Source organism: Nothoprocta perdicaria, unplaced genomic scaffold (assembly GCF_003342845.1).
Source record: "Nothoprocta perdicaria isolate Ctin4 unplaced genomic scaffold, notPer1 scaffold_38, whole genome shotgun sequence".
Taxonomy (NCBI): domain Eukaryota; kingdom Metazoa; phylum Chordata; class Aves; order Tinamiformes; family Tinamidae; genus Nothoprocta; species Nothoprocta perdicaria.
In genome coordinates this window covers 3,318,184-3,334,096 of record NW_020455621.1, presented here as the reverse complement: position 1 = coordinate 3,334,096, position 15,913 = coordinate 3,318,184, and the positions used below count along the sequence as shown (strand labels likewise).

Here is a 15,913-nt window from a genome sequence, read left to right as displayed (position 1 = left end):
CTGGAAGATGATAGTGAGTTTTGTCTTACTGTRTTAACTTGGTAAAACTAAAGAAGCCCTGTGCCCCACATTGTCTGAGTTATGAATATATTTTCAGAAATATATCCACATTGTAAATAAATTTCTGATAATGATGATGGAGAAAATAACCCTGAGAAGTTTCCTCCTCTCTCCTCTTGCTACATCCAAACTTTTAATGTAAGCACAAGGAAATGAAATGCTGTGAGTCTAGCTTGTGTAACACTTAAATCACACTCAGCTACCAAGGCAAGCACATTCACAGTTAAAGCTGAAACTGCATCCTTAGCTATCTTGCAATAGTAAAATGGTCTGCAATTTCATGTCATGTTACAAACAGATAAGAAAAATTATGACATTAMACTGAGTGTTTCTATGACAATTTGGTTTAAAAGCAAGATCCCTACAGAAAGCCTGCTGGGAAGGATCCCTGAGAATACACTACAGAACCACAGTTTTCCCTTTGAGAAAAAGAAAAAAAAGAAATACTATCTCAAATTCAAAAATTGTTGACTGAGAACGAGTGGTCAGAGAAAAGAGTTGTTAATGCAGAGAAACTCCTTCCCTCCCTGCCTGCCTTGACAAACACACACACACACACGCACACACACACACACACACACAAACACATGCAGGCTTCTCTATAGTTTAAGAGTTATGGATTCCTGACTATAAATGTCAGCCAAATTGCCTCAATGTAACACTGTCTGTTGTCTGTACTGGGATAACACATAAGCACAGGGAGGKGAAACTTAACTGCCTTGTACCACGATGAGCAGATCTGGTGTTAAAAAGTATTAGTCCTTTAACTCAGTGGATGTTACTCTTGGCATGGCTTCAAGGTGATTTTGGTATGAGTACATACATGAGAAAGCAAAGCTAAGCAAACTGGGGCCAACTTCTGAACTCCCTGTGCTGGAAACCATTGGGAGGGAGTTGTGTGTAAGAAGTTCAGAATTTGACCCCTGTGAGAGCAAACTCGAGCAGCTGCGACGCCGGCCGGCCTCAGCACCACGGAGCTGCTAGTCGAACCAGTGGTCTCCCATGCAGGTCCTGTTCCACTCCAGGCCACAGTTCCAGCACCACTCGAACCTGCAGCGCGGGCGAGGACACTTCATGTGCATGCAGCCCCCTGCAAGGCAGAAAAAGAATGGCCTTGCTACTTGGAAATACTTTAAAGGGATGGCAACCAACTCTTGACTGGGTTTAAATCAACTTCTTAGGTTCATTTATTAGTCAAGAAGAATATTTTATAAATTACATTAAAAATGCTTATCCTAGGTTTTATAAAACATGTTACTCCCTCTTTTATTTGGATATAACCTTCTAGTTGCATCTGAAGGACTGAAAGAGTAATTGTACTTCTGTCTGATCTTTGAAGAGACTGTGCTAGGGACGAGAAGAAAATGACCGTGTGTGTCATCTCAAAGAAGTCATGGAGATAGCTGCTCAAGGATAGTCTACCCTAATCTAGCTGTGAGCCAGAAGTTGCTCAAAATTCAATTATTTATTTGAATTTTTATTGGAAAGCTGAGAGATTTGCAAAGAGAATTAATCGGGATACACAATTTTTTATGGATGACTGCCAATAACATCAAAATGATGCCAGTAATTTAAGATTATTTGACTTTCTTTATATATAAAGGAGCCTTTTGATCACATCATGGCCTATGTGTTGTTTCTTGCTTTCTCATACTGGGAGAGCAGCTTTAATCTCTCTGCTCACAGCCCTCATCAAATGTTCATTTTGTAATAGATAAAACATTAACATTGTCAAAGGTCCTTACAGAGATATACTGCAAATGAGAGTTATGTTGCTTACCACACAAAGAAAGCTTTTGTATAATTCAAGTTGAAATAAAGCCATGCAGTATGAAGAAATACTGATAACTCTTCTGTGAGAATTGTTAWTAGCTTCTTCAGATGGTGATAGGAGGTACAAGGCCCCTTGTATTTCCTGCTGTATGACATGTTACTTTTACACAGTTTTTCCTATGATTCTACTCCATAATGACCTTCAGAAAGTAAAAACAACTGGGGACACAAGAAGTGATCTGTTAAAATAGGCCTATCTGCTCTGTCTGGCAGAGCTAGGGAGCTAGCTCCTAGCTAGGGARGTCTACTTGCTGAATTATACCTTGCTGTAAGCGGTGACATTTGCCGAATATCTTGTGTTGTTTAAATCTAAGTGTACTRAAGACTGGTCTCCATGTCACAATTTACCTGAAGTTCAGATCCTGTCGTGTTTTAGGGTTAAAGTTAAACCGCCACTAGATGAAATGCATCTCAGTGGTGGAGAGGAGCCAAAGCCTAATATGGATCTTCTGTGATAAGCCACAAGGTTTCTGCTACTCAGCAGCTGAGGTCAGCAGGTAGAGTGCCTCAAATGCCATGACCAACAGCTTGGTGAGTACCTCCATCTTTGGAGAGATGGGGATGTGTTCAGCCCCACTCAGGCTGTGAGAACTGAGCAGGAGCGTTTTGCTCTTTCACTTAGCCTGCTGAAGTTCCTGGTATATAGTAATACCCTCTATTGCCCATAGAAATACAGACTGTTATAGCAAGGTCACAGGTTCTGCCACTGCTCCTTGTAAAGACAGTGGCCAAGTCCCATGCGGGAAGGGAAGGCTCAATTATGCTCTCRTGTATACTTAGTGGGTTCCTTCCAAAGGGGGACAATTGGCAGACTGCAGCGTATGACCATCAGCCCCCGGACACCAACAGTACTTCAGGCCTCTGGCTATCCCAGGACACAWGCCAAACCAGGAGCCCGAGGAGCTCCGGAGCTACACAGCCCCTCAGGGTGGATAGGCACTGCCGGGTCACTGGCTGGTGACTCCAGCTCCTCGTACTGGACAGCCTGTTTGGTCATCCCCACAACATCATGTCATGGGCACCAAAACCATTTGCTTCTGGAACTGGACCTGTTGGCTGTCCTGCTGCAATAAATTAAACTGACAGCATGAAGTCTTTGCTGCCCTTGKGCTCCTTTCTCTCCCTGTATTACAGGTTTGGGGGGAAGTATCTTAAAAAGTATGTGTTACGGTCATTTTAGTCAAATAGCTAAAGAGAAATAGAAAAATAAAGATAAATAGAAAAAGTAAAGACTGAAGACAATCTGACTCTAGATTAGACTGAACTGTTCTGCTTGCTAATTCCCTCCAGCACACCTGCTGTAAGCATCATTTTTCTAGAGCACTTAAATATCTGTCCTGATCAGCTCTGGGCTGACAAAGGAACTGATGTCTTCCCAGGAGCCRGGCTCACTGAAGGACTCCCACTTTTCTGCATTTGTAGAAAATCAGYCACACTACTGCATTTCCTAGGAAGTTTGATAGTTTGACTTCTCAAGGACATTCATAATTTTTCTTCATAGCTGCTCAACAGATTTCACTAGCCAGTAGGGGATAAATGGGATAAATTTTATTTGTAAATGTGGTTTGAACAGTTACTATTCATGTAGCGTGGTGGATCCTGAGAAAGTTCTTTATGTCAGAGTTCTGGCACAGGTAAATCTTGCTTAGGAATTAAAATAAAATAAATGCTGCTGAGATATCATTTTTAATGCCTTTTTTTAATGAATACATGTTTTGATAGAATGCAGTAAACAAAGATGTTTTGTTAAAGGGCATGTTARCTATCTTTTTATCTTCTGAGTCAGTGGAATTTGCTATTGTAAATGTATGGCTATTGTTACATTGGGAACAGTAGGCTGCAAGCAGAACAAAAGCCAGCCTGGAAAAGTTGGAATGTGCAGTTCCCATTATCAGAAAAGCAAACACAGCATGCTTTAAGCTTCATGCCTCAATTCACAGAATCACAGAACTGCTGAGGCTGGAAGGGACCTCTGGAGATCGCCTTGTCCAGCCCCCCTGCTCAGACAGGGTCACCTAGTGCAGAACACCGAGGACTGTGTTCAGGCTCTGATGACTCCACAACTTCTCTGGGCAACCTGATCCAGCATTCAACTACCCTGAGAACTAAAAAGTTTTTTTTTTTTTAAATTTTTAATTTTTGTTTTCATATTTAAATGCTTTACTTTTCTGATTATTTATTTATTTATTATGTGCATTATTCGTTGTCCTTTGCCTGAGAAGACTCTGGCTTTGTCTTTTCTCCCTGCCGTCAGATATTACAAATATTGATAAAATTGCTCTGAGTCTTCTTTTCTCCAGATCGAACAGTCCCAGTTCTCCTCACATAAGAGATGCTCCAGTCTCTTAATCATCTTGGTGCCAGCTAGGGAATATCCCTGTGACAGCTGCCTATAAATTAACAATAGGGGATCTGTGGCACAGAGGAAGAGAAAGAAAAGGTCCCTGCACTGACTCCAGCCTGACCAGAAGCTTCTCTGTTTGACCATGCAGAGACCTTACATACAAACTGCTGGTTTGCCTCTCCGAGTCTGTAAATAATTTCTTTCTCACTTACCCCTCTCTTCTCTCCTGCAGCCCACCTTGCTCTATACCCTTTGCCAAATCTTATCTCACCTTCCCACTCTTGAATTCATGCTTTCGTAACTTCTGCTTCTAGTACTTGAAGAAATCTCCCACCTTCCATCTGCCAACTGTCTTCCTTCCTTTCTTCAAACACCAGATTTCAGGATCATTTTCCTATTTAATAATATCTCCACAGTTTCGTTGCCTGAAGTGTTCTTCCCTTACAGTTTACAGAAGTTCTTGTCTGGCATTTACAAAATCTCATTTGAATCACTGATGCCATGGAGCCAAGAAGCATCCTCTATACTAACTACTCATATCATATAATTAATTTAGGTAATCATTTTAAGACAGTTTGGCTAGTTCACATTAATACCGTTAAATCTGGGAATAACGTGCCCACAGGGCACAGCCCATTTGCTGTTCCTGCTCCCCAYTGCAATGACCTCAGAGACAGTAGATTAATTTTCTTTCCTTGTGTTAAGTATTGATTAATGCAAACAGTTCCTCAAGACTCTTTTTTTTCTTCCTCAAGACTCTCTCTGACTTGCTCTTTCACTGTAGGCATTTCACTGGGGTGAGATCCATCTCTTCTAAATTCAGGTATATACCACATCATTATCTACTTCAGSACTAAGTACACCCCAGTTTTAGGTGCAATCTTACCTGCCTCAGATACCTGCTTTATTTTAGTACGATACAAGTTTTGTTCTACAGAAGTCTATCTTTATCATTGACAATGGAAGTTGCCTAGACAAATAGCTGAACATTCAGTTATATGAATAGTTTTGACACCTAGGGCATCTCTGTGCTTTCCTCCCTGTTTATCAAACAGCTGAGTGTTTTGTGAAACTTAATTAGTGGCTTCAGAACTAAATAATTTAGATCTGGTGACTTCCAAGTAATTACGATCCAGCGGCAGAGAGAAGAATCTAGCTCTGTGTGCTCGACAGGTCCATAGCCATATGCACCTACATACATGCATATTCATATATTTATATTCCAAGTTTAATTTTAAAAGACAAGTAATAACTGGTGACTCTAACAAATTTACCATTTTTTTCCACTGGAACGTGGCAGCTGGGGCACGGCTTGGTTGTTTTCTTGATTGTTTCTTTAGAAGCCTCTTCCCATCGGGCTCGCGCGGCTGCCTCTTCATCAACCACATAACCCTGCAAAAAAAGAGAGAGAAACAAGGTCCCTCACACATCCCGCTGCAGCTTGGGCTGCATCCTCTGCCCTGCTCCCTGCCCCACGCAGCAGGTGAAGGAAGAGTCGCCGTCCAGCTGATAAGGCACAAAAACAGGTAAAAGAAGCAAAAGGCGAGGGGCAGGAGGCAGCCGGGCCCCACTGGGCTGCGGCAGCTCAGACACCAGTCCCAGGGCTTGATCCCTTCTTGCAGGAAGCGCAGAAACATGGAGACAACAGCGGCACTTCCACAGTGCGGAGCTTCTCCAGAAGGAAACTATTTTTCATAGTGACAATATATTCCTTTGTTCCTGAGGTCTGATTTCATTCGTAGATGAACCTGCCTAGACTTCTGAGGCTTTGTCAGGCACGGAGCAAAAACATACGAATTGTGGAAGAGAAGTGAAAAGAAGCTGGTGAATAATGAAAACAGCTTTCTCCCCAGATAGAACAATACTGACAGAAAAAGTCATCATAAACTGTTTTAAAAGGGACTATGGGGTTTGCCCTATTTATGACTGGGCCAAAATTACATAATCGACACAAATGCCCTACTTGGCAATTTCCTACTTAAAATGATAATACAAGGGCAAAAGAGATGGCAGTGCCTTGAGTAATTTCTATCCCACAAGGTTGGAAACTATGTGCATAGTAGCTATATACAATGTGTTCAGGTCGCTGCCTCAAAGTCCTGCTCTAGCTATATTGTATTTTTTTTCAATGCGTGGGAACATTAAAAACTTAAACTAAAGCACATTCTCTGTATAAATTCCTGCAGCCTCTTTGTGTTTAAACATTCCAAAGACTTGTACATTGTTCTATGGATAACCTTTTTATATTCATTTACATTACATAGATTTTGCAAATATATTTTGCAAGAAGACAGTAAAAGGAAAAGGCCCAAGTTTGTAATATATAACATAAATTCCTTGCTATGGATTTGTCCCCAGCTGCTATAAAACTGCGACCTATTGTGCTGTCAGTGAGTGAGACCTAGATTTTATTCCTTGGATGAAATCACCAGAGGTAAGATGGAATAGCACAAAGCAACATCTTGTGCAATTCAGCTCTAGCTCATCTAGAGGCCATTTGAAAAATAAAGCCATTTTCAATCAGGAAATCTCTAAAATATTCTTTGTTCTATTTTTTTYCCTATTATTCTTTTATTTTACTACCTAAATCAGTCTTCGTAGTCCCTTAATGGCTTTATTGCTTTCTTGGTCCTTGCTTAATATTATTCATTTTCTAGCATTTTTGACATAGAGGTGACAAAAACGAACAACGTCCTCTCAGCTCTGTCCCTCCTCTGGCAAGGGAGTTGGTAGAGCTTGGGCTCTGCATGCTAGTGAATTATTCAGCACTTTGGAGGGAGGTGCCCATATTTTATATTTGTGTCTCGAGCCCGGCTTTTGAGGAAGCCCAGCAGTGTGCAATCAGCCAAGCAGTTTCAGGGCCACCGCAGGATGCAGAGCGGTCTCCTCTCACGTACAGCAGTGCTGAATAAAATGACCTCTACAGAACGGTACATTAGCAAGTTCCTGGAAATAAGAAAAGCTACTCAGGGTAATRGCAAAGAACCTGATCTTGCAGAACTATTGATCTTGCAACACCTTGAGCTTTAAAGAGGAACGACTTCAGAGAACAACTGATCTGCACAAGCTGGAGAGGCCCAGACACAAGGGGAGGAGAATGAGGAGCACTAGAATGAGGAGAATGAGGAGCATTAGACCTCAGTTCGCACAGGGACGGGATGAGGAGCATTTGCATTTCACCCATTGTAACGGGAATTAATGAATTAATGTCAGTAAAGATGTTTCAAGATAAAAATCATTGTAGCAGTGAGAAAGCACATCACTATTATTTGCAGAATATTATCCACACAAGAAGAGCAGATATATTTTTATTTTTTTGTATTCAGTCCAGAAGAGCTTCACAGTGGCTATGTTTTTTTTTCAAATAGGCCAAATCCCAACTGCATGATTCAGTACTTAGAAGCATACTTTTTCCACATCTTCATGCATTTGTTGTGCGCTAATAGCAAATGACACCGAGGCATAGTTTAACATGCCAAACTACTAACTTGATTAGTATAAAGATATTTTGTCTTAGTTTTGAAAACAAATACAAACTTGGGACAGCTTAGAAATAATTAAAATAAACAAGTGTAAACCACACATAGCCAAGTCACTGAGGGAGAATAAACTGATGAAAACAGCAGAGTGCATTATCATATTAATGTTTTCCATCACAAGAATTCCAGCATGAAATTGATGCAGCGGTGTGAAAAAATTCAGGCAATTAGAGCTGCAACTTCCTTTCTATGCCCAGTTTCTTGCTGAATGCAGAGTTAAAAACTTCCTGCTGCAGAAAACCGATGCAGAGAAATGGTGCATAGTAACCTGAGTCCCTTTGATTCAGCATATAAATCATACCACACTGATCAATCAGCTTCAAGTGTTTATGTTCTTTACATAGTGCTCTGGGTACAATGACTGCAAACTCGCATATATTTTATCTTCATTTGCTTCCTCAAGTGACAAGAAGGTTGCATGGTAGAGCCAGCTTCTCAAAAGCACTGAGCTCTGCCTCAATAGTCCTCCCCACAAAGCCCAAATGAGAATAAAAAACATTTTCCGCAATGGTAGGTGCTGTCACTTGGTCACATCTCAAGCTTTTCTCTTCCTCCCTCTTTTTAAACTGCTACACGAAATCACTCCCATCAAGCCAGAGACAGAATCCACTGCTTTGATATCTTCTTTGTTGATGCTCTGATCACTGATGATCTTGTGCTCTAAGAACGCTGCAGGATGTCACTATTGCATGATGAAGAAGGACTTTGATTAGTGCAACACTCTGATTTATGTCTGCCAGAGCCCTTGGGAACTGCTTCTTGTGTTCATAAGACCATGTGGAGGATTTTTGGACAGTCATGAGTAAGAACTTACTAAGAAGAGTGGTGGTTCTGCTCCTCTCCGCCTTTCTTCCTCCTCTAAAAGAATATTTTAAGAGAAGATCAAGATCTTTGTCTCTGCATGACAGAGACACGAATAGGGGAAAAATAAAAGAAACTAAGAATAAAGAGATAAAAAACAGTGGGGTTTCTAATTCCCAGGTTCATAATACCACTATAGCTCTTTTTTTGTATGTGTTATTAAATTATAAAGGAATTCTGAAGGCAATATGGGCCACAATACATAGAACATCCTATTGTAAAATAACCTAGTAAAATGCACCAGGGAATTCAAAATCCTCCTCTTGAATAAGTACTTTTCTCCATGATCTTATGTACGCTCAGTCTATGATAAGAAAGATTTTATTATTTTCAGATTTTTATTATCAGGTTGAGCCGTAATAAATGAAATGAAGACTCAAGATCTGTACAAAATATTTTGATTTTATGTTTTGTTTTCAGGACCATACTCTGCCAACAAAGGGATTTTTACTTTTGGCAATGCCCTTGAAACTTACTGGTCCCACTACAGTGGTCCTACTACACTGCAGTACTTTGGAACGGTAACAGACTCTGGACTCCTTGATACTAATTTATGTGGTAGCTACAGGACCTGCATGCATGGGTGTAAATCAGAGAACACTAGATAGTAGGTTATTAGTTATCAGATCCACATTCTCCACTGAATCATGACGGGTTTTTCACTAGCAAAGAACCTTGGGAGAGAAGAAATCATGGGCAAGCAAGGTGCTCAGCTGGAAGAGGTCTGCTCTTTGCATGTGAATATGTGTATGTATACGTGTATAGGTGCCTCATACATAAATAGTTTCCAGGACTGGAGGAAATTCATGCCTGTCTTATCCAGAAGGCACAATTCTAAGAAGTTCTTTACTACGAGTGATTACTGAAAACCCTGTTTTCCATTCCTAGGTAGCAATCCTTATCTCCTTGACAAACATCTAGCTATAATAAAACAGGTCTACCAACTACAGACTGCTCATGTATTATTTGGCCTACCTTGTCTCAGACAACAAACTCAGAGATTCCAGCTGTGCATCACAAATTAGCTCATCTAGGACCAAAGACACACTCGTGATGACAACTCCACACAATTATTCCCCAATTATTACAGAGTTTTGGTCACAGTTATCATGAAAAAATGAGCAGAATCTCTCCATTCCCCTTCATTCCCCTGGAGACAAAGAAGGAAAAGTCCATGTTGGTATCTCTCATATCCCACCTTGAAAGATTTGTTTTTTTCCAAAGGACTCAGCAAAGAAACAGAATGGAAATAAACCTACCAGGGACGGAGAGTAGAGAGATTGCTGAGCACCATACTGCAATATAAGAACATGTACATGGAAAGCTCTCTATGAGCTTAATCAATATCAGGTATCACGGAAAAGAAGTGCTACAGAGGCAAAAGCATCTCAAAATAGAAACAAAGCATCCCACTTAAAGTAGTGTCTCACTCAGGTAATAGAGCATACATTGACTGGTCAGCAGAATACATACAGCAAACAAGCTTGTCTGTTGGTCAGCAACTAAGCAACACCATCCAATAATATTGTAATAGCATTTACAGTAAAACTTCTCCAAGGTTATTGCGAGCATAACACATAATGTTCAACTCAGATATCCGCTTATATACACTTATGTATACACTTATGTAACCACACTCTTTTATGATCATGCTTATTTTGGCTATCGTAGGCAGCATCTAAAAACTGAAAACCCTCGATTCAGAATACAGTAGGATCGTGTAAACATTGGATTTTGCTTAACTTTGGTGAAATGTATTTTCTGAACTCCTGCTTGATTGTTGCTATTCAATTCCATTCTGGCAGGCAAAAAAGCTGGCCATGTATAATTTTAAATAATGTATGGTTTCTTTCAGAAACACTTGATGTTATTTTTCTTTGGAAATCATGATTTTTAAAAAATAAACTTTGTAAAATTATGACTTAATGTGAAATGCAGCATTTTTCAAAAGACCTAAATGTCTTGAAACAGCAAATACTACTCATTTTCTAGCATGTATGTGAGAAAAACTGTGGATATCTGGGAAGGGTCTGAAAGGAAGACAAAGAAGAATTCATTGTACACAAAGCTACATTCAACTCACCATAGCATTTAGATTAACAGAAGCCACTAATCATTTTGGATTAGAGACCTAAGCAAGTTTCAACCACAGATAAAATCACATCTGTTTTAACCTCATCTGCTGCAACCTGATCTGCAAGAAGTGCTAACAGTCTGACTTCCATTTCTTCTCTTTTTTTGAGCTTCTGCTGGGCAGTTTTGCAAACATGTTCACATTTACTGGTCACATTTACTGGTTTATTTTGGATGTGGAGAAACCAGCCGATGTGTAGGGTTATCAGAGTAGCTTTGAAATAAATTATCTTTTTTTTTTTTACTTTTTTTTTTTTTTTTGAGTTATTTATTAGACACAAAACCTCACCAAGAGAGGTGTGCATAGCTTGGGGACTAGCTAGGGGACTTTCTCTAGGTCTCACAAGGAAGATTTGCACTATTCGAAACACCAAAAGGTGGTTATAGATCAGGAACAGGAAAAATATACATCAGTGCAACTATATTTCATATACTGGAAAAACAGAGGTGTCAGTGGCACATTGACCCAGTTACAGTCAGATGAAGCAGCTTTGCAGGAACCAATTGGTCTGATTCGCCTAGAACAATCTTTATTAAAAAAAAAAAAAAAGAAAGAAAGAAAAAGAAAAAAGCTGTTTTGTAATGACAACAACTAGCTAAAATTCAAGTTCAGTGATATACACAGGCTATTGTATCTGATACAAGATGGAAGAGAATTTTACTGAGGACAACCCTGGAGCTCTGGCTGGTGACACTGCACATCAAATCTTTCACTCTGCATGTTGGATCTGTTCAGATGAGCATGAATTAAATTCAGGGAGCTCTATAATACTCAATTTGAACTGTTCTAAAGCAGAATATCTAATCTAATACAGGTTATTTTTATCTAAATGTTTTCCAGTAGTGGAAAGAAGAGCATACCATGTTGAGAAAGTGGTAACATAGCTGCAAATGACTGTCAACTTAATCTCATAAACAAAAGCAACCTGTCACATCTTTTTATTTTACTGCTGCCCAAAATAGGAGAGCTAAATTTCTCTCTTTATAGTTCCTATCTATTTCTCATTAGATAGAAAGTAAAGAACTATTCCTGAATTTCCTCCAGTGCATCTCTATTTATACCACAGAGGTTAATTTTACAAGGACATTTCCTGGTTATACTTATTTTTCTTGTTCCTTTAATTAGGATTCTGTGGGTTGAAGTGTCCTGTCTGTGACATTGTGAATATATCTCCTACTAAACTCATGAGTTTAGTTTTTTTTTTCCCCTATTTGTACAAATCAAGCTAGGTGTACTTTTTTTGTATAGACATATTTGGTTTAACTTCTTAGATTTATCTGATGGGGAAAAAAATCAATGGTCTAATAATAGAAATTCCACATTTCTTACTGTGACTCAGGACTCATTGAAGGATGTTGTGTATGACAAATCTCTTCACTAGCTTTTTCTTTCACTAAGATGCAGTCAAATAATTCAGACCTTTTGTGGTCAGCACTTGCTGTTTAGCATTTTGATATTTTTTCTTTTTCTAGTACAGCAAGATGTTTATACAGAAATGCTTCATTCTTCCTCATTGATACTCTTGCCTATAATACATCATTTCAAATACCTCATTTCTTTTTTTCTCACTCTTCTAAAAGCAATAAGAAATGTTTATTGAAATAGTGAAAAAATTGTGTTTTTTTAATAGATATTTGCAGTGTTTTAAAGCACAGGCAAAAAATAGTGATAACTAAGATCTGATTAAAACACCACATAACTGTGGTATCCAATATAACATATGTTTTCCCTAATAACTCACCCTTCWCTGAAGGTTCATCCCCCCCACATCGTATAACACAGTTAAAAAACAATACAAAAGAAATAATCAGGAGACATACATAGCCTCGTAATTCTGTCAGCATTATTGCTTTTCACTGCAATTTAATAATTTTATTGGAAAATTTACAAGATTGTAAAAAATATATTATAACACACCTGACTCGCATCCACTAAATTATTTACTTATTGTCTTATTAAAGTTATTTAATATCTTAGCCTCACAATAATTCAGCTAAGGATGAAGGGAGAGGTACCTTTTGGGAGAAGTATTCTTTGTGAATTCCACATTAAAATCAAATTCTGAAATAGCACTTACTCTCAGTGGGCTGGTATTTTATGCTGAATAATTATAGCAAACTGCCACCTACACTGAGACYAAGCTTCATAAATTGCTGTAAATCTACAGGCACAATAGCGTAGCAGATTAGACAGATGTTGTTCAGTGGATGGGATGAGAAAACTGACCAGTAATTCCTGTCAGTTTTCTACCATCTACTGGCAATTTGGGGATCTGCAATATAAGCAAATAGGATGGGGAGGGCTGGAGGCCCTCTTGCAGCCCAAGCAAGCAGCAATGAGCACTTCTGCCAAGTGACTGGATGGGTCTGCCCTAGAAGCCACCATTGCCTCAGGGATCATGACCGAATAGGGTCTGAACTCTCAGGCTGCAGCTGGGGCTGCTGTCAGGGTCTAGTGGTGTGTACTGATGAACTGCACCAGGTCTGGAAAGAAATACTGAACCGGCTCGGAAGGGGCTTTGAAACAGTTTTGGTTGGGACTTGGTTCCTCGTGCGGCAGGACTTCTAAGTGACCCATATACTGGAAGGAAAACTAAAGTGGTGTCTGGATCCTGCATCAGTTACTTGGCTGTGGTAAGCACAGGGACCCAAGGGACACAAATAACAAAGACTAAGGTTGGATTTGAAGATGGTAGGCTTGGGAAAAGGCTTTGAGATTTCATTGAGCAAGGCCTCTRATTCAGGGTTAGAGCTGAGACAGGCAGCATCTCCCAGGTCTGGAGAGAGGCTGATGTTAGGTTTTATAGCACTACCTATAAACTTAAAAAYAGCTTGTAGGTTAAGGCTTAGAATATGTAGCTTTGTAGCTCAGCAAAAATGCTGTTGCTGTTTTTTGGAAGAAGCTACAGGATTGGTGCTAAGCCACAGATCTTGAGACCTGTCAGGCTTTGTCTGGACCTATCTTGATCTGACTAGAGATTTGTTTTACCTTGTTATTGCAAATATCTAATGCCTAGGTCACTATTATYTTGCTTCTGCCTTAGCTTTTACTTTGTTTTATATAATTGTGTGGTGTGATGACACTACATGTATTTTTGTACGTAATAGATTGTAAAGACAAATACAGGATCTGCCTGTGATCCCAGATTGCAGCACAGCGGAGTAAAGGCGAAGGATGATAGCAGAGCCCTTGAAAGCAGGGGCACAGAATGATGCAGGAAGGCCCAGGGCTATAAACAGCTCTGCAGTGGTCAGTTATCCAAACGCAACCTTGGAGCTGAGCAGAATCAGGTGCAGGAGTGACTAAGAAAACAAAGAACAAGTGTCCAAAATGCATAAAACACACCATAGACAGTAAATTTGGATGCAACATGGGCTGGTAGACCAATAAAAATGCCCCCAAGCAAATCCTATAGGGAGGAGAAAAAACTATCAGTATCAGCAACATGTTCCTCCAGGTAAAGGACTTGTCATTCATCTCCCTGTAATTTGAGGGGTTGGATTAAGGATTATCAAGGCAGAGAACAGGGATTAATGAACTCTAGTTAGGACCTCAATTAGAAGTGGCTGCAGAGATCCATTTTGAGTCGATACCAGACAGCAAAGACCAACTAGACCCATCACACAGGGAAAGATTTAGGCCCATCATTGAAATGGAGCTGGGATTTTGGTTCAGTCAGGTTCCTCATCATCTTTTTAGGGTTGGACAGATAGGGATCCCTTGACTGGGATTTACAGTGATTTAGATGATGCAGGCAAATGAGACTCATGAGGTTGTCTCAAGTGCTTTTAAAGATGCAAGTGAATTATGGACTTCTTTCCCTTTCTATCCTTTCCATGAAAAAGGATGGTCTGACATATTGTCTATTAAAAAATATCACTGCTGCTAACATATATGCTCTGTGGGACAAAACTGACATTTCTTTCTGAAATAGTGCTACAGTTCCAAATAGAGCTAATTTATGTCAAGGTAGAGCACTTATTCACCCATATACCTATAATACAGTGTGCGTAGTTGTCTTCTCAATAGTTTTAGCATGTCAATGAAAGTTTAGCCTAATGTCATTATGCTCAGTTTATATTTCTGAAAAGGGATACCAGCTAAACTGCATTTTCTGTGCAGTCATTAGGAGCACAGGATTCTTAATTATTTTGCCCACCCTCTTCTGTAATTGAAAACTGTTTGCTTAAAGACTTGCAGGAGATCTGTTTACCACTGAAAAGAAGTTTTTAAGATCATTTGCCTGGAATTGTATTTATGTCGTAGAGGATCTCTTAGCTGTAGAAGGTTGTTACTCACCTGTGAATTTGGACACATTATGTACTTTTCATACCTAATAGCCATGAAGATTTGAAAGGGCACTAGCTGGCACTCCATTAGCAAACTGTTTTGTGCTTTAGTGGTTTGCCCTTTTCCTGCTTTATGCGTTTTGAAGAGCGCACACTTTGCTGAGGTGCACACTCCCGACCCAAAGACTGGAGCTGACTCTTCAAACACATGCGGGTCTTTACATACACATTTCCTCCTGTCAGTAAGTCATTTGCCCAACATTTAATTCAAAATACTACATTTGCCTCCTCCACTTCTCCCCTTGCAGCCTTTCCTCTCCTCAGACTTGCTGACAGTGTCAGGGCCCCAGCAGTCCCTGTCCATTGCCGTCCTCTTGGGACCTCCCGGGAAATATGTTATTCCTCCCTAGAAAGTGATGGTCAAAGATAAAGCAACCCTTCTCCCTGCCCTAACAAACAGCCTGACATTAGGAAATTATCTGTGACTCACAGGGTTGTTCACCTAGTAGGATGGAGGGCCAGAAAAAGGAAAAAAATAAAGCAGAAAGCACAGGGTGTGTGAATGTCTAAATGAATTTCAGTGAAATACATGGAGTCCACAATGCTCTTCTTTCCATCTCTTCCTCACAAATGTGCCCTGTATGCATGGTAAGTGTGTGTTGTATGCAAGGCAGCTTTGTAGTGATGCTTTCCAGATGAAACAAGCGTCATGCCAGCACTCAGGCCTGTACAGTTTTATTTCTTGCTCTGCTGGCCATGGAAAGGAAAGGAAAGGAAAGGAAAGGAAAGGAAAGGAAAGGAAAGGAAAGGAAAGGAAAGGAAAGGAAAGGAAAGGAAAGGAAAGGAAAGGAAA

The 15,913-nt window shown here is 39.9% G+C and overlaps 1 protein-coding gene across 1 annotated transcript in view; it reads right to left on the bottom strand.

Moving 5' to 3' along the window:
* Positions 1-981: 981 nt before the first annotated feature.
* PRKN (parkin RBR E3 ubiquitin protein ligase) overlaps positions 982-15,913 on the bottom strand; it is a 544,832-nt gene continuing 529,900 nt past the window's right edge. Inside the window, exons 11-12 of the mRNA XM_026044722.1 lie at positions 5,512-5,629; positions 982-1,150 (exon numbers count right to left, since the gene is read on the bottom strand). Coding sequence (XP_025900507.1) covers positions 1,041-1,150; positions 5,512-5,629 — 228 coding nt within the window. The 3' untranslated portion in view covers positions 982-1,040. The remainder of the gene's footprint in view (positions 1,151-5,511; positions 5,630-15,913) is intronic.